This window comes from Heteronotia binoei, chromosome 5 (assembly GCF_032191835.1).
Source record: "Heteronotia binoei isolate CCM8104 ecotype False Entrance Well chromosome 5, APGP_CSIRO_Hbin_v1, whole genome shotgun sequence".
Taxonomy (NCBI): Eukaryota; Metazoa; Chordata; class Lepidosauria; order Squamata; family Gekkonidae; genus Heteronotia; species Heteronotia binoei.
In genome coordinates, this window is record NC_083227.1 from 58,112,960 (window position 1) to 58,134,481 (window position 21,522).

The 21,522-nt window shown below is 44.2% G+C and overlaps 1 protein-coding gene across 1 annotated transcript in view; it reads right to left on the reverse strand.

Moving 5' to 3' along the window:
* The window catches only part of MDFIC2 (MyoD family inhibitor domain containing 2), a 151,207-nt gene that overhangs the window by 46,236 nt on the left and 83,449 nt on the right, over positions 1-21,522 (reverse strand). The window contains exon 5 of the mRNA XM_060238798.1: positions 1,591-1,659. Within this exon, the coding sequence (XP_060094781.1) occupies positions 1,591-1,659 (69 nt within the window). The remainder of the gene's footprint in view (positions 1-1,590; positions 1,660-21,522) is intronic.

Sequence of the window (21,522 nt, forward strand, 5' to 3'; positions counted from 1 at the left end):
GCATTATGATACTGGCTGATTTGTTTTCAATTCCCTTCCTAATAATTCCCAGCATGGTGTTGGCCTTTTTTAAAATTGCAATCGCACACTGTCTTGACATTTTCAGTGAGTTATCTACCACAATCCCTAGATCTCTCTCTTGGTCAGTCTCTGCCAGTTCACACCCCATCAACTTGAGACCCTGTACAGAGAGACACTGAAAAACCTTTAACACCCTCAACATAGTTTTCCCCCCAAAGCACAGGTTTTGCGCAGATGCCCAGCATTAGGGTTGCTAACCTCGGGGTTGGGAATCTCTTAGAATTACAAAGCGTCTGTTTTTGAAAAGCTCACCCATTACAAATGCAAACCGGTGCAAAAATAGCTACCATTTTGCACACACAACTTCATCCTCTCAACAAATAACTGTGGGGGATTGCAAACCAAGGATCTAGGATTCATGCAAAACTCTATGGCGTTACTGAGTCCCCAGAGAGTTTTATCGACACGCAGCCTGATGCAACCTGATGTTAAAGGGAGATGCTACATGTATAAGGTTAACTGTGTTCAGTTTTAAAGCCATCATTTTATCCATTGGGTATGTCTCCACAATTCTCTACATAACGCCTGTGTTGCAAAACATGCTTTCCCCAAACAATATGAAGCAGGCTACACCAGAAGCATAGGCTGACCCCCCTTTTCCCCCCTTAGGAAACATCTGGCATTCCCTGGGTGGGTGGATCCCTAGCCTCCCATCGGGGACAGTTGACTCACTCCCCCATAGGAAAACATACGGTATTCATTTTTGTGTGCGCGGGTGTGTGTGGGAGGGCAGCTGTCATTTTGGTATGCGGCTTGATGATGATAGGGTACCCCTATCTACTACTTAGGGATTTTTCAGGTTTGGCTATAATGAACCTGAAAAACATCGGTATTTCCCAGTATTCCCAAATCCCAATACTGGTATGGTATTCAAATTCAGGAAATATCTGAGAAACCCAATTTTTGTTTTTTTTGGGGGGGGTCTTCCATTATGCCTTATGAGCACCTATAGTCAGTGATCTGTGGGGTATAATGGAGAACCAGTCTGGGAGTATCTAGAGTTCTAGGCAGACTGTTTTTGGAGGTAGATGCACCAAATCTGCAGCATAGCTGCTGGTTCCTCAAACTCCTCCCCTCAAGTTTAAAAAAGATTAGACCAGGGGTCCAATTCTATGCCCCCCCAAAGATGGTGCCCCAATCCTCTATTGATTTCAATGGAGGTCTCTTAAAATGCCCTCTCAAAGCTTTGCAGCTCTGTGGCTTGAAGAACTCCAATGTGTTTAAAGGGTTCACAGTCCCTTTAAATGCCTTCCAGTGAACTTGCTGTGACCCCTTTAAACACCCTTTAAGTTTATCTATGTGGCAGTCCTGAAAAATTTTGGGGGGGCTTAGCCATTTCGGATAGACAAACCATATCCAAAATCTATATCCAGCTTAATCAATACCTGAAAAATACTGATAAGGTATTTTCTGGGTATTTTTTTTCATCTCAGATTTAGCCAAATGCACACCCCTAGTACAGATTACATCATACCCTTTTGAAATCCATTTCTACAGACTGGATCTTACCTGGGTGATCGGTTGTGTTCAGGATTACGATCGGAAGAACTTGCAGAGGAAGGGAGCTGGTGGAGCTGTCTTGGTGGAAAATCAAACAATAACAGCATCAGCAAATAGTATTCAGGAAACATTATTTAAGTATTACCAATCTCCAGGTGAGGCCTGGGGATCTTCTGGAATTACAGCTGGTCTCCAGATGACAGAGGTCAATTCCTCCAGAAAAAAATGGCTGCCTTGGTGGACTCTATTTATTTTGCCCCACTAAGGTCTCTTTCCTTACCATACCCACTTTCCCCAGATCCACCCCCAAATCTCCAGGAATTTTCCAACCTAGAGTTAGGAACCCTAGGAGAGAGTGGCTGTGGCAAAACTAAAGAAAGAGCTATCAGGTGGAATATGACACCAGTTGCATTTATCTATGTTTCAGCATACCCACATTTAATCTGGGTTGACTGTTTGTTAAGAGACAAAGAAAAAAAATGATGCAGTGGGAAAATAATTCTGGATACCAATACCCCTATTCTGGATATCAATACCTAAATGTTTTGTGCCAAGCTTTCTCAGAGGGCTCTATACATATATTAGAAATGAAAGAGAAAATAATTCTGTACATGCTCAGAAGTACTTTTAAAACATATTTTATAGTTGTTTTGATGTTTTTAACAAATAACGAAGAGAGATAGCAATGTTTGCTCACCTTGTTCTTTTTAATTTCATTTTTTAAAAATGTATAAAACCTCCTCCGGATGTTTGGTGTGAAACATGTAGATGTATTGATATTTGGAATAAAGAAATATTTTCCCACTGCACCATTTCTTTTGTCTCTTTGCTCCTATTGGTGCAGCTGTCTGTTCTTTTCTCATTGACTGTTATCTGCAGGTAAGGCACTTTTTTGACTCAGCTGACATCATCTCCTCTGATTTTGCTAAAGGCTGTTTTGATCCAAAGGCAGCACAAAAGACGGTTGTAATCTCATGCCAGAAAATACAGAAGCCTCTCCCAATGAATGGGACCAGAAGCCACTCCCAATGAATGGGACCATAATGTCTTTACCAAGGAGAGTCTGAGCCCCCACTCCAACTACACACATTTGGGATCATTCCTTTTTTAATATAGTGACACTTGGTCAGTAGTAATAACTGTTACATTTTTATCCTGCCCCTCTTCTCCAGCGGTTCAGAGCACTAGTGACAGTGCTCTCTTCCTTAATGTATCTTTATAAGAGCCAGTGCAGTTGTTTAGATTATGAGAGAGATTTGACTGACCTAGAGTCACCCAGTGAATTTCATAGCTGAATGGGGATTTGTACCCTGGTCTTCCTGGTCCCAGTCTAACTATAGTGTTTTCCCTTAAATGTCTCTTTTCTAATTGCTGTCCTATTCCATAGCAATTTTAATTACAGAAGCTGCATCTATCTTAGGGTTGCCAAGTCCAATTAAAGAAAAATCTGGGGACTTTGGGGCAGAGCCAGGAGACTTTGGGGGTGGAGCCAGGGGACATTGGGGGTGGAGCCAGGAACAAGGGTGTGACAAGCATAATTGAACTCCAAGGGAGTTCTGGCCATCACATTTAAAGGGACAGCACACCTTTTTAAATGCCTTTCTTCCATAGGAAATAATTAAGGATAGGGGCACCATCTTTTGGGGCTCATAGAATTGGATCCTCTTGTCCAATCCTTTTGAAATTTGGGGGGTATTTTGGGGAGAGGCACTAAATGCTATACAAAAAATTTGGTGCCTCTACTTCAAAAAATAGCCCCCCCAGAGCCCCCAATACCCACGGATCAATTCCCTATTATTCCCTATGGGAATCATTCTCCATAGGGAATAATAGAGTGCCCAGTAGACATTTCCCTCCCCCCCACACTTCCTAAAGGGGGGGAGGGCCTCCAAACCAGGGAATCCCCTGCCCCCTCCCTCTCTCTCACACACAAATACTTACCTGGTCTTGTTCCTGTAGAACTTTGCTTGCTGTGAAAACGAAAGCAAAAGAAAGGGAGGGGCCGTTCTCCATGGAAACTGTTACTGACCCTTTCCAATGAAGCCCTTCCTGTTTCCTGTTTCCTGCACAGCCTTAAAGGGGCACACATTTTACAAACGGATCAGGAGCTCTACAACAACATGATGCCTACACGTATGTTCTCCCCCCCCCCCGCTTCCGGATTTTTGGAGTGCGGGGGAGGAGGCTGCAAATTCAGGGGTTCCCCACAAGGTCAGGGGGGTTGTGAATATAAATAAAATGTGAAATGTGAATGAATGAAGCCTAATCTATCTCCAGATCAACTAAGGTGGATCAACTAATCTATCTCCAGATCAACTTAGTTCTCCAGATGAACTAAGAGGAAAGATGGGGTATAAATACTTAAATAAATAAAATAAAATAAAACATGCCCACATTATGTCATATATTTGCAGGAAGCTAGTCGATCACTGCAGATGTTTTGGAATCCCACACATGTGGACATAAACATAATTTTAATGATAGGAAAGGATACCCTGGCTCAATATTAGGTATGGTATACAAATATGAACTCAGCAATACTTGGAGTCACAGGAATAGAAATCCTATGGTTGTAAAAAGAAATGAAATACAGGTTGTGATTTCAGTTCAGAACTCCTTTCCATTTCTTAGGTTGAGGCAAAAGGATGTTTAGAGGTTTGGAAAGAGTTTATTTTTGCAATATAAGAACAGGAAACTGCACATGAGGCTATAAATAGATGATGGATTGCTTATGACATCATTCACCCATGCAACCCTCTTGTCTTTTGATTTACAATGATGGAGAAGTAATTCACATCGTTTTGGGCTTACTGGATTTGCTGCTGCAGTACCTCTGAAAAATGGATGGTTCAAGTTTTGAAAGTGAAAGTGGATCTTTGATTCCCACCTTCTCAAAGGGGCAGACAATCAATTTTTCTGCAAGCCTATTATAATCTGCGGGCCAAATACTTTTGCCCCCATCCCGAAGCCTGTGTAGATGGACCACATTCCATGTATTATTGTTAATATTATTTTGTTGTAAACCATAAACATTAATATACTCAAGGGTTTCATAATATTTTAACCGGTCTGGAACCAGGGGAGAAAATCATTTTCTCTCCCACTCTTAATATCTTTTTCCTATTCATCATACATTTGAATTTGATGATGAATGAAGCTGAGCTGCTTTTTAATTGCCTCAAATATGTTCCATGAATGGCTGGACTGGATATATTTACCTCCCCTATCATGAGTGCAGAATAAAGAGAACAGATGGACAAAGAAAGATGATACAATACAGAATAAAGGGGGGGGGGAGATTGATGGAAATAGATATGGAAGGAAATGAGAAATGCCTGACCCAACATCTTATAATAATATTTGGAATCTATAAAAGGCTTTGGATTGTAGAAAGGTTGTTACTTGGATGGGGTTGGGTCCAGGGATCCATCAGCAGAAGGCACTGATAGTCAAGGATCTTTCCTGCATTACCGCTTTAATAAGCAGTTCTTTCAGACCCCAGGAAAGTTTATTTCTGGGTTTGCAGAACCATGTGGGTTAGGGGAAAGGGGCAAACATCTGCTATCAGCAGCACAAGAAAGAGCTGTTAATTCATGTGAGTCCTGCAATGCCAGGAACAAAATTTCTGAGGATCAAAAAGAATTACTGTCCAGGAAGGGAACACAGTAAAGATAAGTGATCCTTGCATCTTCAGGCTGCATCCAATTAATTAATCAATCAATCATCGTATGGCAACATGTGTAGTATAGTTAAGCGATCCTAAGATTGTCTGGCAGCCAGAAGTTATAGTTCTTTTAGTATCATATGCCACTCGTTGGTGAGCTAGTTTTTTTTTAAGGCAAGAAATGCTTCAGAGGTGGTCTGCCATTGCCTGCCTCTGCCTGGTATTCCTTGGAGGTTGCCCATCTGAATACTAATCATGGCTGTCCCTGTTTAGCTTCTTCAGTCTGACAAGTTCAGGCTAGCCTGAGCTATCAATTATCCCACAACAACATAATAAGGCAGATCAGTATTATTATTCCATATTGAAGATTGGTGTCTGAGATTAAGGAGGAGTGATTTCCCTATGATCACGCCAGAGCACTTAAAAGAGAAAATATACATTGGCGATAGATCAATTTGATTTTTCATTAGGAGAGAGCTGATACAGCCATTCGTTCATTCTCTCTTTTTTCCCTGTGGCATAGTTAATCAATCAATCAAGTGCTGGACTAGCATCCAATACTCAGGTTTGAATGCCTACTCATGCCATGGAAGTTTGCTGGGCTAGTCACACTCTCTCAGCCTAACCCACCTCAAAGGGTTGTTATGAGGAGAAAATGGGGAGAAGGGAATGACGTCAGCTGCTTTAAGCCCTCACTGAGGAGAAACATGAGGTATTAACAAATAAGTACATGTTACTGTTATCTGCCTTTTGTCCATCTCATTTTTACTTCTTCACTAAATTTCTTTTATGCCATTGTATACAATTTATATACACACTGTATTTTCACACCATTTATTTATTTATTTTATTTCGCTTTTATCCCGCCCTCTCTGCAGAGCAAGCTCAGGGCAGATTACATCAGAAACCAAACAATTAAAATGATTAAAAACAGATTACAGTTTCTGAATTTTAGTGCATTTCCTTATGATCTACATAGAAAAAAAACTTGTTCAGAATTTCAGTGCATTTCCTTTGTGATCTACATAGGGGGGGGAAAAGCTACCGTAAATACATTGGCCATTTGTATGCATAAACCTCAGGGGATGCTTATAATATTCTCTGATCACCATTACCCAATTAAATTGCTGAGCAGTTGGGTTAGAACAGATTAAAGGAAGTACTTCTTCAACCAAAGGGTGATTAACACGTGGAATTCACTGCCACAGGAGGTGGTGGCAGCTACAAGCATAGACAGCTTCAAGAGGGGATTGGATAAACATATGGAGCAGAGGTCCATCAGTGGCTATTAGCCACAAAGTATAGATGGAACTCTCTGTCTGGGGCACATGATGCTTTGTATTCTTGGTGCTTGGGGGGCAGCAGTGGGAGGGCTCCTAGTGTCTTGGCCCCACTGGTGGACCTCCTGATGGCACCTGGCTTTTTGTGTGACAGTGTTCGGCCACTGACCTGATCCAACATGGCTTCTCTTATGTTCTTAAGCTGATCATATTTGCTGGCTAAATTGCATTTGCCTGCTTTTTGGACCTTGGATTCTAGATGGCTAGTTGTGTTAGGTAACATGTTGAAAACCAGTGTTCCCTCTACGCTGAGTTAGTGTGAGCTAGCTCACATATTTTTAGCCTCCAACTCACACATTTTTGTCTTCATTCAGGAAGGATAACTGTAGAGCACAATAATTTATGCAGTAGCTCACAATTTTAATGCCAGTAGCTCACAACTTTAATACCAGTAGCTCACAAAGCAGAATTTTTGCTCACCGAATGCTGCAGCTTAGAGGGAACATTGTTGAAGTCTAAGAAAAATAATGTCAATGTGAGTGTTTATAAGCCAGAGCTCACTTAACTAGATGCATAGAAGTGAACATCACTAGGCTTGATGAAATACCTGGCAGGAGGGGAGTGGAATGTTACAAAGAGGGGCTGGTGTGAAACAAGAGCTATGAATGGGATTGGTTGTTTTCTATTAATACGAAAATTAATTCCTGTCCCGTAACTTGAAGAAAACACTGAAAATGTGTCTTGAATACAATGTATTCCATGCTCTCTTGGGGAAGGAGAATCTCTTTCATTTTGTATATGTTTTTAAATGATATGCTAATTTTGCATGCATTAAAATGTGGCATGAAAAAGTGTTCCATGTAAGGCAGTCAAGACACAGGAGGTTAAAACTATTTTGAAGATTTGTGTCTTCAAGAAGTCTCAGCTACTGGAATTATTGGGATAAATATATGGTATAGTGTCGACATTTGGAGCAATTTTGCCTCATCTTCTTCAAGCAAATCCCCCCCCCCCTTTAATAAAGAAATGTCTTTCTCTGGAAGAAATCTTGTAACCAGATTTTGTGCAAAACAAAAAGTGGGGGAGAAGGATGGCAGGAAAGGGAAGTGAAAGAAAAAGGTTCTGTCTCCCACATCCAGTTTAATAAAATTAAAGCAATTTATGTAATATTGATATGTCGATATGTTTTTCAATAATTTTTCCCTACAATTTTAAATAAAACTCTCATCATTACTTCAAAATTATAATTATATGTCTTCCTCCCACTTTGAAAATGGCACAAGGTGCTCATTTGCAGACTTCTACTCTTCAAATTTTCCCTGAGAAAAGAAATGTCATGACTCAGTTAACAATGCTTTTTTATTCACATTGATCTTTTTTTATAGTGTTCTTTATCTCAAAAACATTGTAAATCAGATAGCTCCCTCCCACTCTTTTGTTCATTTGCAAATTTTTATTATTCTCATTTAAGAAAGCAGTGGAGTGTCAAGAGTCACTATATATTGTTTATATTCCTTTTCTTCCTTTAAAATTACCTTTATATGGGAAAAAAATAAAGCTTAGCAGTTAGGAGAAAATATCTGAATTTTTTAAAAGCATAGATTTGGAAAAGGAAGAGGAGGATTTGCTGCTGCATGTGTCTTTGGAATGGAACAAAGCTGCTTGCACATGGATGGCTACTATGGGTTGCCAGGTCTGACTCAAGAAATATATGGGGATTTTGGGGGCAGGGCCAGGAGCAAGAGTGTGACAAGCACAACTGAACTCTGAAGGGAGTTCTGGCAATCACCTTTAAAGGGACTGTACACCTTTAAAATGCCTTCCCTCAATTTGGAGACAATGAAGAATAGAGACACCCAGGGACGCAGCCAGGATTTGGAAGGTCGGGGGGGCATTTTTTCGGGGAGCACTGATGCCCCCCAGTGCCCTACACGATAGGGTTGCCAAGTCAATTCCCAGAAATATCTGGGGACTTTGGGGGTGGAGCCAGGAGACTTTGGGGGTGGAGCCGGGAGACACTGGGGTGGAGCTAGGGGGAGGGGGGGAAATGGCGCCAAGGAGAGCGCCGCGCTGCCGCCGCCCCCCCACCCCACCCCACCCCAGCCACTCCTCCGAGATGGGCCCAGCCTGAGCTCGGAGGGGCGTCTATGCAGTCCCCCCCCCCGTTCCCCTCTGGATGGTCTCGCCGGCTGCTCAAATTCTGCAGTGGTGATGCAAGGAGTTTCTAGGAAAGCGCAGGTGATTGCGCTTGCTCACGGCTCGCTCCCCTTTTGCAAAGCGGCGGCGGCGGCTGCTGCTGCTTGCCGGCACGGCTCCAGCGGCTAGTCCACCGTGTGGTTGTGTGTCGCGGCTTGCTGGATGTTATTTTTCTCGCCCCCTCCTCGCTGGAGTTTCCCTCCCCTCCCCATGAGACGCACCGGCCTCTGAATTAGAATCCTGCATGTGGATTTTATTTATTTTTTCTTCCCCCCCCCCAGAAAAGTCGTGGCTTTCCACCCCCCCCTTCCCCTCCTCTCGTCTCCCCTCCTCCTTTCCCCCCTCCCCGGGTCTGGTTGGGGAGGCCGCTCCGGCTTTGGCTCCGGCGGCCTGTTTACTTCGCCTTCTCCGCAGCCAACCTGGCAGGTGGCGAAGGCCGGGGCTCCGGAGCGCGGCTGCGGGAGAGCAGGGAGAGGAGAATCCCGCAGAGGGAGGCAACATGATCCTGGAGAGGAAACCCTCGGAGAAGCCTGGTTCAAGCCCCCCCCCGGACCCTTCGGGGGGCGGCAGAAAGCCGGAGTCGCCTAACTCGGGCTCCCCCGCTGCCGGTGGAAGGCGGCAGCTGCGCAGCGGCGCCGCCCGCCCTGAGATGGGGCGGCCGGCGCCGCCTCCCCCCCCGCCTCCGTTTTTTGGGGGAGCGGGGGAAGAGGGTGGAAATCCTGCTTTCCCCCGCCAGGGCGGGAGGGTTGGGAAGCCTACTACACGACCTTCCCTCTAATGACAGGTAGGGCTGGCCCTAGCCCTTCTGGCTAGGCAGCACAGCTCCGCTCTGCCCCAGTCACTGGATCTGCTGCCTAGTCATGAGTAGCCCTCCGAGTAGACGGCAAGCATGGGGCTACTCGCGGAAACAGGCGGGGGGAGAAGCAGGCAGCAGAGGCAAGGAGAAGCAGAGGCAATTGGGGCTGGGAGGGAGGGGAATGGGCAAGCAAGTGGCTGTGATCGGTGCTGGGTGGGAGAGGAAGAGGCGAGGAAAAGCTGCTGCGATGGGGCTGGGTGGGAGGGGAAGGGGCAGGAGAAACAGTGGGGATTGGGGCTGGGAGGGAGGGGAAGGGGCAGGAGAAGCCACTGCAATGGGGCTGGGAGGGAGGGGAACGGGCAGGAGAAGCCTCTGCGATGGGACTGGGTGGGAGGGAAAGAGGCAAGGAGAGGCCACTGTGATGGGGCTGGGTGGGAGGGGAAGGGGTGAGGAGAAGCAGTGGAGTTCAGGGCTGGGAGGGATGGGAAGGGGCAGGAGAAGCTGCTGAGATGGGACTGGGTGGAAGGGGAAGGGGCAGGAGAAGCCACTGCAATGGGGCTGGGTGGGAGGGGAAGAGGTGAGGAGAAGCCGCTGTGATGGGGCTGGGTGGGAGGGGAAGAGGTGAGGAGAAGCCACTGCGATGGGGCTGGGTGGGAAGGGAAGGGGTGAGAAGAAGCAGTGGAGATCAGGGCTGGGAGGGAGGGGAAGGGGCAGGAGAAGCCGCTGCAATGGGGCTGGGAGGGAGGGGAAGGGGCAGGAGAAGCTGCTGTGATGGGGCTGTGTGGGAGGGGAAGGGGCAGGAGAAGCCACTGCGATGGGGCTGGGAGGGAGGAGAAGGGGCAGGAGAAGCTGCTGTGATGGGGCTGGGTGGGAGGGGAAGGGGTGAGGAGAAGTAGCTGCGATCAGGGCTGGGAGGGAGGGGAAGGGCCAGGAGAAGTGGCTGCAATTGGGGCTGGGAGGGGAAAGGGCAGGTGAAGTGGCTGCAATCGGGGCTTGGAGGGAAGGGAAAGGGCAGGAGAAGTGGTTGCGATCGGGGCTGGGAGGGAGGGGAAAGGGCAGGAGAAGTGGCTGCAATCGGGGCTAGGAGGGAGGGGAAGTGGCAGGAGAAGTGGCTTCAATCAGGGCTGGGAGGGAGGGGAAAGGGCAGGAGAAGTGGCTGCGATCAGGGCTGGGAGGGAGGGGAAGCGGCAAGAGAAGTGGCTGCAATCGGGGCTGGGAGGGAGAGGAAAGGGCAGGAGAAATGTCTGCGATCGGGGCTGGGAAGCAGGGGAAGGGGGCAGGAGAAGTGGCTGCGATCGGGGCTGGGTGGGAGGCTGAGACTGCTTCTGCCCCCGGCCGGCCAAATTGCTGGTGGGGCCAGCAGCAGCCCCCGGAGCTATGGCAGAGGCCCTGGGGACTGGTTGGGGCGTCCAGTCAGGGGGCTGGGAAGGAGGGTAAGGGGCAGGAGAAGTGGCTGCAATCAGGGCTGGGAGGGAGGGGAAGAAGGGAGGAGAAGGGGCAGCGATCAGAGCTGGGAGGGCAGGAAAGGAGGTGGGGAGAAGCGGTGGCAATTGGGGCTGGGTGGGAGGGGAAGGGTGAGGAGAAGCAGTGGCAATCGGGCCTGGGAGGGAGGAGAAGGGGTGAGGAGAAGCTGCTGCAATGGGGGCTAGGTGGGAGGGGAAGGGGCAAGTGGCTGCAAAAGAAGGGAGGGTGGTGGCGGGGAAAGCAGCAGGGAGAGGAGGGAAGGGAAGCTCTTCCTTGCCTACCTCTGCCAACACCCTCCCTTCTTTCCCCGCCATTAAAATAACTTCTGTTTTCCTTGAAGTAACAAGCTTTGTGGACTTTATTTCTAAAGCAGCAGCACCCTTTGCAGCAAAACCCAAGTTCTAAGCTAACACTGCTGCAAACTTCTGTAAAAAGTAGGTGAACTGCTTATTGCTGAAAGTGAGATGGTAGATAGAATTTTTTCTTCCCCTCCTGAAAGGTTAGAAATGGAGGGGGGGGGACCCTTAATGAAACTGGAGTGTAGTAAATGTTTCTTCCTGCAGCTCATAAAAAGCATGTAGAACTCCCCTGACCTGAATAGCCCAGGCAAGTCTGATCTCATTAGATCTTGGAAGCTAACCAGGGCCAACCCAGCCAAGTACTTGGTTGGGAGACCTCCAAGGAATACCAGGAGCGGGAAGTAGAGGCAGGCTGTATTAAGTCACTTCTCAGAACGTTTTTCATGTCCCAGTAGGGGTCACCAGAAGTTGCCATGACTTCCAGGCATACACACAGACGCATGCATGCACACACACACAGACACAACTGGTTTCTGTCATCAGGAGATCACCTGTAATTTCAGAAGATTTCCTAGCCATAGCTGGAGGTTGGCAACCTATCTGGCAGTATTTTTTTTTTTTTAATGTTAAGCCTCCTATAAAAATCATGCTTGGACAAAATTAGACCAAACTCTACCTTCACTTTCACTTGAGGAGAGATCCTCTCTCTCCCTCTCCCACTTTTAGCATCTGCTCCATATTCAAAGCCAACACTTTTCCCTGTCAGTATATGACTATTGTTCATGACTCCAAATGTATTAGAAACACAAGGGCATTTTACTCTGTGTATTGTGCATGAGAAATATTGTTACATGACAAGCTCCAATTGGCAAGTGAAAAGAGGTTTTATTGAAGGTAATAGCAGCAGCAAACAGTGAACTATGCAGAATAATGGTAATTGTTCCTTTAACATTGGCAACACACGCTCACTTAATATGACTCGTTCCTCCGTCTCTGCCTCATCAAGGCCCAGAGGACCTGTTAGACAAGCAGCCAGCCACCTCTCTCTGGGATCAAGCTGTCAATGCAAACTTGCTTTCTTTCTCTTTCTTTGAGCTAAGCTATACCCCCAGAGCTCCCAAAGCTTTTCCTGAGTGAAAGCTTTTCGTTAAAAAAAAAAAAATGAAAGCAAGCTCCGTTCTAAATTACATCACATGAGCACTTCTGTTCAGACTGACAGAACAAAAGAGGTGTGTGTGTCTGTGTGTACTGTGGTGGGAGGAAGAAAACTCCAAAAATATAGCCCGAGCAACTTCCGTATCACTTTCTGTACATTTGGCTTCTTTCGGTTTATGAGGAAATGTCAGAGTTGGTCTGTCCCAAGGTGCTGAACTCATTTGTCATAAGGGCCGGATCTGACATAAATGTCACTTTGTCAGGCCAGGTCATGTGTGCCATAAAATGTAATGCCTGGTACAGGAGATACAAAGTTTATAAAGGACACAGGCAAAGCCATATTATAATTTTTTTAAACACAGAATAAACAGGCTTTAAACATGAACCCTCTTACAGTATTTCCTTACGGTATCTACCTGATGCCCACCCTCCCACTTCCACTGCCCATTACTCATTAGCAATGGGACAGTTACAGGGACATAATGCACAGCCTCTGTCATCTGGCAATAAAGGTAATGGCCAGCTACTCATGGCCTAGATAAGAGCCCTGGACAGGCCAGTTCTGTCCCATGGGCCACATGTTTGACAGCCCTGATCTATGCTATGTGTCCCCAAAGGCACAGCTGGGAACCCAGAATAAAGGTGTAGCTTGGTAGTAGAATCAGGCCCCAGATTCAGCAGGAGCTTACAGGAGCACAACTCCTGAATCTTTCTGGCAGCCCCCTCCCCACCTGCCTTGTCCATTGAATAGGAGGTGCAGCTGCATAACAAACTCAGGATTAGGAGAGTGCACAGCCAGCCAGCCACCAGGAGCTTTGTCACATCCCCAGCAGCCCTCATTAACCCCTGGAGAAGCCCACACAACCCTTTCTCCACTTCTTATGTGATTTTGGGTGACGGATGGCTTGCTGGCCTTTTAACTGTGTGCGTGGGGGGTGGTCTAAAAGAGCCCCAGGAGAGTGAGGCCTGCTTGGGCTGGCGGGATCTCTAGGCAGCCCAAGCTGGCCTCACTCGCCTGGGGCTCTCCTTTCTTGGATCAGGTTGCTTTTGGCTGTTTGGGGGGGCAGCATATGCTAATGAGCTCCACCACCTATTTTTCTACAAAACAACATGAGTAGAATAAATATTGTGTGAAAATACTGGATTACTTGACCTCTGTCATACTTGTTAGTAGTGATTTAAGTTCCAATTTGAGGGTAAATTCCAAGCTACTCAGTGATCCACTACAATTTCAGCTGATTCTACTGCAAATCCTCTCTTTGTTATCTATGGTATTCCTTGGGGTCCCGTGACAACCAGGATCAAAATTCCAGAGGGAGGAGGAATCATCATTTAGTAAAGCCCTTCTCTTCCCCAGGAAAATAATGAGTGGGTAGAATACCTTTTAAGAAACCACTCTGGATACATTAGAGTGACTCCTTCCCCACTTGTCTCATTATCCTACCTGAATGAGGATGGGTGCGTGGATGCAGCTTTGGAATGGATGTGGGCTAATAAACTGAAACTTAAGCCTGAAAAGATGGAAGTACTGCTGGAGGGTAGAAGGTCTGATCCAAACACAATTCCCAAATACCAAAGGCTGAAACAAGGTAGGCTCTCCAATTGCTTCCCTGCAAAAAGAAGCAGAGAACTCTGCACAGTTCAAGGCCCGTATCAAGGGTCCTTACCCCCTTATCACCCTTGCATCTTACTAGTACAGCAGTGGATAATTTATTTGTATAATTGTCACATTAAATTAATGCCTTTCTGCATTAGGGGGAAAAAGCAAACAGGAGTTTTTTTTGTTTTGTTTTAAATCACCCCTTCCTTCTTTTCTTCCTTTCCTGATACAATTTCCAATCCAGGGAGGAAAATAATTCAATCTGGGAAGGACCCCACTTTCCAGACAGCAGGTCTAAGGTCAGAACTCCCTCTCATCCAGGAGTTACCCACAGAGCAAGCAGAGTATATTGGTGGGGAGGGTGTTCGTTAATGGAAGCACCAAACACAGTTTTGCAGGTGCTTTTGCATGACATTCATTCATGTGGACTGTGCCACCTACACTGATTTCGTTTTCATTTTCCTTCTCAGAGCATCCAGCACTGCATGAATTTTAGGAGTTAATTAAATACCCTAAACCAAAACTCCATATTGTCATTCTCTTGTAAGCTCAGTGGTGTCTTTTCTTTTTCCTTTCTTCTTTCAGTTTATCACCTGATATATTTACTCTTGTCTGCATACTTCTCCCTCCTACTTCTAAGCTAAATAAAACCTACTGTGCCAGTTGTATTATTATTTCCATTTAGCAGGGTGGGAGGGAATCTATTGAATAAGGTTGTGTGACAAACTCTAACCTTGACCTGAGGCATGACATACACGGTTGTCTTGAAATATATTGCACATTATGCGTCAATCCAAACATGATGTGAAATCATGATTTAATTGAACAAACTATGGTTGTGATTGTCTGAATGAGGGCCAATTCATTAACTATGGCTATTTTAGGATCAATTGACTATTTTAGGGTCAACCTGGATCTGAAACCATGGTTTGAAGTTGTTTTATTTGGTGTTTTGTTGTTGTTTGGTGCCTTTTTTCTGGTTGAGAGAAAAGTGAGTTTTATAAAATCATGCATAAAACTATTGGGATGTATCTGGAATGGTGTGAGAGAATTTTCATGAATGAATACCAAAACCATGAAAGGAGAAAAAATTCCATGGTGTTGCCTCTGGTTTTTGAAAAATTTGTTACCAAACATTTGCGTTCCCTTCATCTTCATTACATTGACGGAGCAGAGCTATACTTCCTATGGGATTGCTGCTAAGAGTAGCAAGACTTAACCAATAATGTTAAGAGAAATTCTCTTAATTCCTCTTTACTCAGTTTCTCCCTGAAACCCCACAATTCCTTTTCTTCTTTTTAGAAACTTGGGGTCTGTTTTGAATCAAAAGAGAAATTTGAAGAGAAGAGGGGCAGGAAGAGAAGCTACAAATTTCAGAATTTTACTCTGCAGATGCTTAGAGGTAGGCAATGTCTTTCCCAAACCCTGTTCTTTTGCTAGAGCACCACCCTGTGCTGTATACCATCAAAACAATTGCAAAGGTAGAATTAAAAAAGGGCTTATAGAGATCACCATGAGGTGTGACAGAAAACCATAAAGAGAAATAAAAGAGAAATTCCTTTTTTAAAAAAAGAGAAAAAAGAATAAATTGCTATAGTAAAAAAAGTGAATTGTGGAAAAAGAAACTCCATTTCCCATAGCAATGCTACTAACCAAAAGGAAGAGACCTTGTTGGGGTTGCTTAGCAAATTGAAGTATCTTTTAAAAATTGGGGTACACATAAATACAAACAGACAAATATTGCAAAAATGTTATTTGTAGATGTGTGTGGCAGGACATTGTATGAACCAATCTATCATTTAGGATAATGGCAATCTTATCTATACCTTCTTGAGATTCTATCTTTTGAGTCTTAATGTGTGGAAATGGGCAATTATAACTTTTCACAGCATGGAAGTAAATAACAATACCTGCTGGTATTTGCTGCAAATGATGAAAAAGAAGAGATTGGATTTGTACCCCGCCCTTCACTACCTGAAGGAGCCTCAGAGTGGTTTACAATCTCCTTACCCTTCCCATCCCCACAACAGATACCCTGTGAGGTAGGTGGGGCTGAGAGAGTTCTTTCAAGAACTGCTCAGGAGAAAGCAGCTCTTTGAGGGATTGTACATATATACAAAAAACAACCATGGTCAATTAACTAATAATTTTTCATAATATATTAATCAATATTAATTGATTAATAATTCCAAGTTATAAATTTCTCAAAATATACTGAATTTCTATATTGAAAAACCTCCAGTCCAATAAAGTTGTCCAATGCAATAAAGTGTTTGTGCTGCATTGTCTGTTTACAAATTCTGAATCACGGACACCCCAGAACTGCCTTTGACATCGCTCGCTAGTTGGTCAGGATGTTTCAGTCAACCTTCCTCATGGAGGGAAGGGTAAGTTGTCCACAAGTTCATATATCACTCCAGTTACATTGACATTTACATCAAGTACAGAATGTCTACTGTGGAGAAAAACTCTACTCATTATTATTATTATTCTTTGAAGAACTGTGACTGACCCAAGGTCACTCCGCAGGTTCATATGGAGGAGTGAAGAATCAAAAGCAGTTCTCCCAGATTAGAGTCTGTGCACTGAACCACTGCACCAAACTAGCTCTTAAGCTGATAATAACAGGATCCAGCTGATATTAACAGGAAAACTAGCAAATACAGCTTCAAAACACAAAACAGAACACCCACATCATTGATTATGTGAAATTTTGTTTGACCACAGGAAAAGAATTTGCTAGATTAGGAAAGTAAACTATAAAAAGTGGATTGATCCTCAATAGTTCACTGAGTCGTCCCTTAGCCAGATATTTATTTTCCCAGTTTGGAAGAAAACCCCTTGTGGATCGTCATACAGATTTTATATGGCTGGAGAATCAGATGCTCAAGGTTTTCACCGTTCTCACAATTTCTCATCGTCTCTGAGGTGTGGGGCTTAAACTGTCCAGACCTCAGGGAGTTATAAGAGTTTTGAGTGATTGGTGGTCTAATAGGCAGAGGTTGATTGTTTTTATCTATAGAAGACAACCCTGTGACCTCTGCTGTAAGAGATTTTAGTTGTATTTTGATCTCTTCAATACTTTTAAAACTAATCCTTGCAATAAAGTGGGGACCTGCAATACTTGTGTCCAGGGGGGCAGGGGGGAGTGAATCCCCCATCATTGCTGATACCCTTGGGGCTCTCACCCCTCTCAACAATGGCCCACCAAAGCTTCTCCCCTCCCACTGCCACTAGGCCTGCCGAGGCTTCTTCCTCACATCAGCAATGACAAGGGCACCAGTAAGCCCTGTGTAGCTCCCAGCTGTCACTCCCAGGCTTCTTGTCCCCCCCAGAATACTGCAGGAGAGGCTCTGGTGTTGGCTGCAGCAGTGGAGGAAGTTGGGAAATGCTTATGCCTAGTGGTGACAGCAACAGTGTCTGGGAGTGGCTCCTGGAGTGCTCCACTGCAGCAGCTGGGTCTGGAGCAGTAACCTTCAGGGCCCAGAGCAGTCCCTGGAATTGTCCTCCATCGTGGCCAAGCAAGGAGCCAAGACTGGATTGATTCCCTACTGTGGCTCCATTGGTAAGTACATGGGCTGCACATGCAGGGGCAATGCTTTTTTATGGGGGGGGGTTAACAATATGTTTTTGCTATGATTTGGGGGGTTTCTGCAAACCTGGTGTGTTTCCCAAGCTTGCAGAAAAATCTCTTTAGCCTCCATCTGGCCCTGACCCACAGATTTAGATATCTGCAGATGGGAGCCACAGATGAGAGGTCCATCAGTGGCTATTAGCCACAGTGTGTGTGTGTGTGTGTATATATATATATATATATATATATATATATATATATATATATATATATATATATATATATATATATATATATATATATTTGGCCGCTGTGTGACACAGAATGTTGGACTGGATGGGCCATTGGCCTGATCTAACATGGCTTCTCTTATGTTCTTATGTTCTTATGGCTAAGACTGTATAGATAAGAAGATTAGCATTTTGATAGCTGACTAGGATAGAATTAGGTGGGTAGCCATGTTGGTCTGAAGCAACAGAATAAAGTAGGAGTGCAGTAGCACCTTTAAGACAAAAGCTTATACCTTGAAGAAAACTTTGTTGTTCTTAAAGGTGCTACTGAACTCTTTATTCTTTTATGATATAATTGTTATTTAGCCCCTTCTTTTTCCTTTTGCAGTATTACCTCTATATTTCACTCCCATATCACCCAGAAACACCTTCTGCTCTCTGACTATATAATGAAGTTTTAACTTTTAACCAACTGTAACTCTAGGGAAATGCCCTTTTTGCTAGCTGTATGTTTCAGAACTCAAGCCATTTAGAATAATAGAGTGGGAGGGTACCTCCAGGGGCATCTAGTCCAACCCCCTGCACAATGCAGGAAATTCACAAATACCTCCCCCTAAATTCATAGGGTCTGCATTGCTGTCAGCCTCTGTTTAAAAACCTCCAAGGAATGAGAGCCCACCGCCTCCCAAGGAAGCCGTTTCCATTGAGGAACCACTCTAACTGTCAGCAAGTTCTTCCTAATGTTGAACTGGAAATTCTTTTGATTTAATTTCAACCCGTTGGTTCTGGTCCTACCTTCTGGGGCCGCAGAAAACAATTCTGCACCATCCCCTATATGACAGCCCTTCAAGTACTTGAAGATGGTGATCATATCACCTCTCAGCCGCCTCCTCTCCAGGCTAAACATGCCCAACTCCTTCAACCTTTCTTCATAGGATTTGGTCTCCAGACTTCTCCCTCACCATCTTCGTCACCGTCCTCTGGACCCATTTCAACGTGTCTACATCCTTCTTAAAATGTGATGACCAAAACTGAACAGAATACTCCAGGTAAGGTAAGTGAGGAAACTTTCCTATTGATAGCCAATTAGGTGACTCAGGTTGCAATCCTAAAAATACTTTCCTGGGAGTAGGCCCCATGAAATTTACATCCAAGCATACCTTCTTAGGATTGCACTATCATACTTTCTCTGAAGCAAGTTGTTGAGGACCACTTTTGCCAAGGTGTCACTTTCCAAATGTCAGGGTCCTGTGTCAGCATCTTAACAATGCAAATTAGTCAAGCATATCTGTGTTTTGAGTCAAACCTTGCCAATGTAGTATCTTCTCAGATTTGAAGTATCTTCTCAAATGGTTATGCAGTGTGGCTTTGTTATATACATTCAACGCGTAATCCATGCAACAGTTACCTCCAGACAGGACTACTGTAACTCGCTCTCTGTAGGCCTACTCTTGAGACTGACTGGGAAACTTCATCTGGTCCAAAACACAGTGGCACAGGTCCTTACAAGGACCCTGTGAATAGCATACATTTAACCTGAGCTGTATGAGCTGCACTAGTTACCAGTTGAACATCAGATAAGGTTCAAGGTTCTGATGCTTACCTTTAAGGCCCTTAGTGGTCCGGGATCCACATATCTTATGGACCACCTCTCCAGGTATATCCCACAGAGGGCATTATGCCCTATAGATAAGAACGTGCTTATGGTTCCTGGTCCGAGAGATATCCGGCAGTCCTCAACCAGGGCTTTCAGTGCTTTGGCCTCAACCTGCTGGAACTCTCTGTTAAGGAACATCCATGTCCTGTAGAACTTGATGCAGTTCATCTGGCTGGCACTCTCCACCCCGCAAGGCAGTAGCATAATTGGAAATTTAGATCACATTCTGATTCAACTTAATACTGCATTTTTATTGTAATTTTAATGTTTTAATTTATATGATATGTCTGTTTTATCTATTGTTGTACACCACCCTGAGCCCTGTTTACAAGGAATGGACAGTATAAAAATAAAATTTAATAAATAATAAAGAGAGTCAGGTTTGGTGCCAAATATGTACATGAAGGGCCACTGCCAATCTCCGCTCCTTCACAAGTGTACTTGATGATATATGTCAAGGCAAACACATTTTAGCATTCTCATTTTTAGGCATACACATGAAAAATGTAACATCTGAAGTAGTCCTGTGTTTTAAACTCAATAGCAGCCACAGTGATGAATATTTACTTACTCCCGCTGTAGACTGCCTTTCCTGCTGAGATCCAAAATTAAAAGCAACACAATATGCAATGGCTATGTAAGGGAGCAGGTATGTTTTGGGGGAAAAATTATTTTATTTTATTTTTTTTTCCAATATACAATTTTTATTATAATAAAGAAAGAAACAAAAAGAGAACAAAACAACTCAACATTGGAACACAAAGTAACAATAATAACACTAATAACAATCATACAATCATACAACAGACCAACGTACACCAGATAAACATCATTCCAGAAATCCCCAATCATACAAGGAGCATTGGGGGTCGTCCATTTACATGCTCTGTTGTTCCAAGTCTACACCTTTTTCTTTCACCCAAAGATAAACTGGATTCCACGTCTCACTACATTTCTGCATATTACCTTCTCGTAGTCTTATAGTCAACATATCCATCTCAGCAGCTTCTAATAATTTTGCGATAAATTCCTCTCTATTTGGAATTAAGGATGTCTTCCAGTACTTAGCATAGAGGATTCTGGCTATAGTAACTATATGTAATAATAATTTACTGGTGGATTTAGGAAGGTTGTTTCTACAGATACTTAAAAGGTACAATTCTGGCACATGGGGTAAATTAATTTTAAGGATTTTTTTGATCCATGTACTAATCAAAGCCCAATATTTTTTAGCATAGTCGCATTGCCACCATATATGGTACATGGATCCTTTAATTTTTTTACACTTCCAGCATTTGTTGGAATAGTCGGGATATATCTTTGCCAAACGTACTGGGGTAAGATACCATCGATATGCCATTTTATACAAATTCTCTTTATATACCGTAGATCTTGTCAGTTTAAGGTTTTGTTTCCATAAAAAAAATTATTTTAATAATGATAGATTAGGAGCAGGGGTGGAATTCTAGCAGGAGCTCCTTTGCATGTTAGGCCACACACCCCTGATGTAGCCAATCCTCCAAGAGCTTACAAAAAAGAGCCTTGTAAGCTCTTGGCGTATTCACTACATCACGGGTGTGTGGCCTAATATGCAAATGAGCTCCTGCTAGAATTCCAGCCGTGATTAGGAGTTTATGTTCTATATATCCCAGAAACAATACTATTGAATTATGCACCTCTTATGACACTGGTAGCACTCAACAGCAAGGAAGAAGAAGAAGTAGTAGTAGTAGTGTTGGATTTATACCCCACCCTTCTTTCGGAGCAGCTTACAGTCTCCTTCCATTCCTCTCCCCACAACAGACAAACTTTGAGGAAGGCGGGACTGAGAGAGCTCGGAGATAACTGCTCTTGAGAGAACAGTTCTGAGAGAACTGTGACTGACCAAGGTCACTCAGCTGGCTGCATGTGGAGGAATGGGGAATCAAACCCGGTTCTCCAAATTAGAGCCCACTGCTCTTAACTACTACACCAAACTGGCTGTAGAAACAAACAGTGCTCCTCAATTATGATAGTTTTAGTAAGC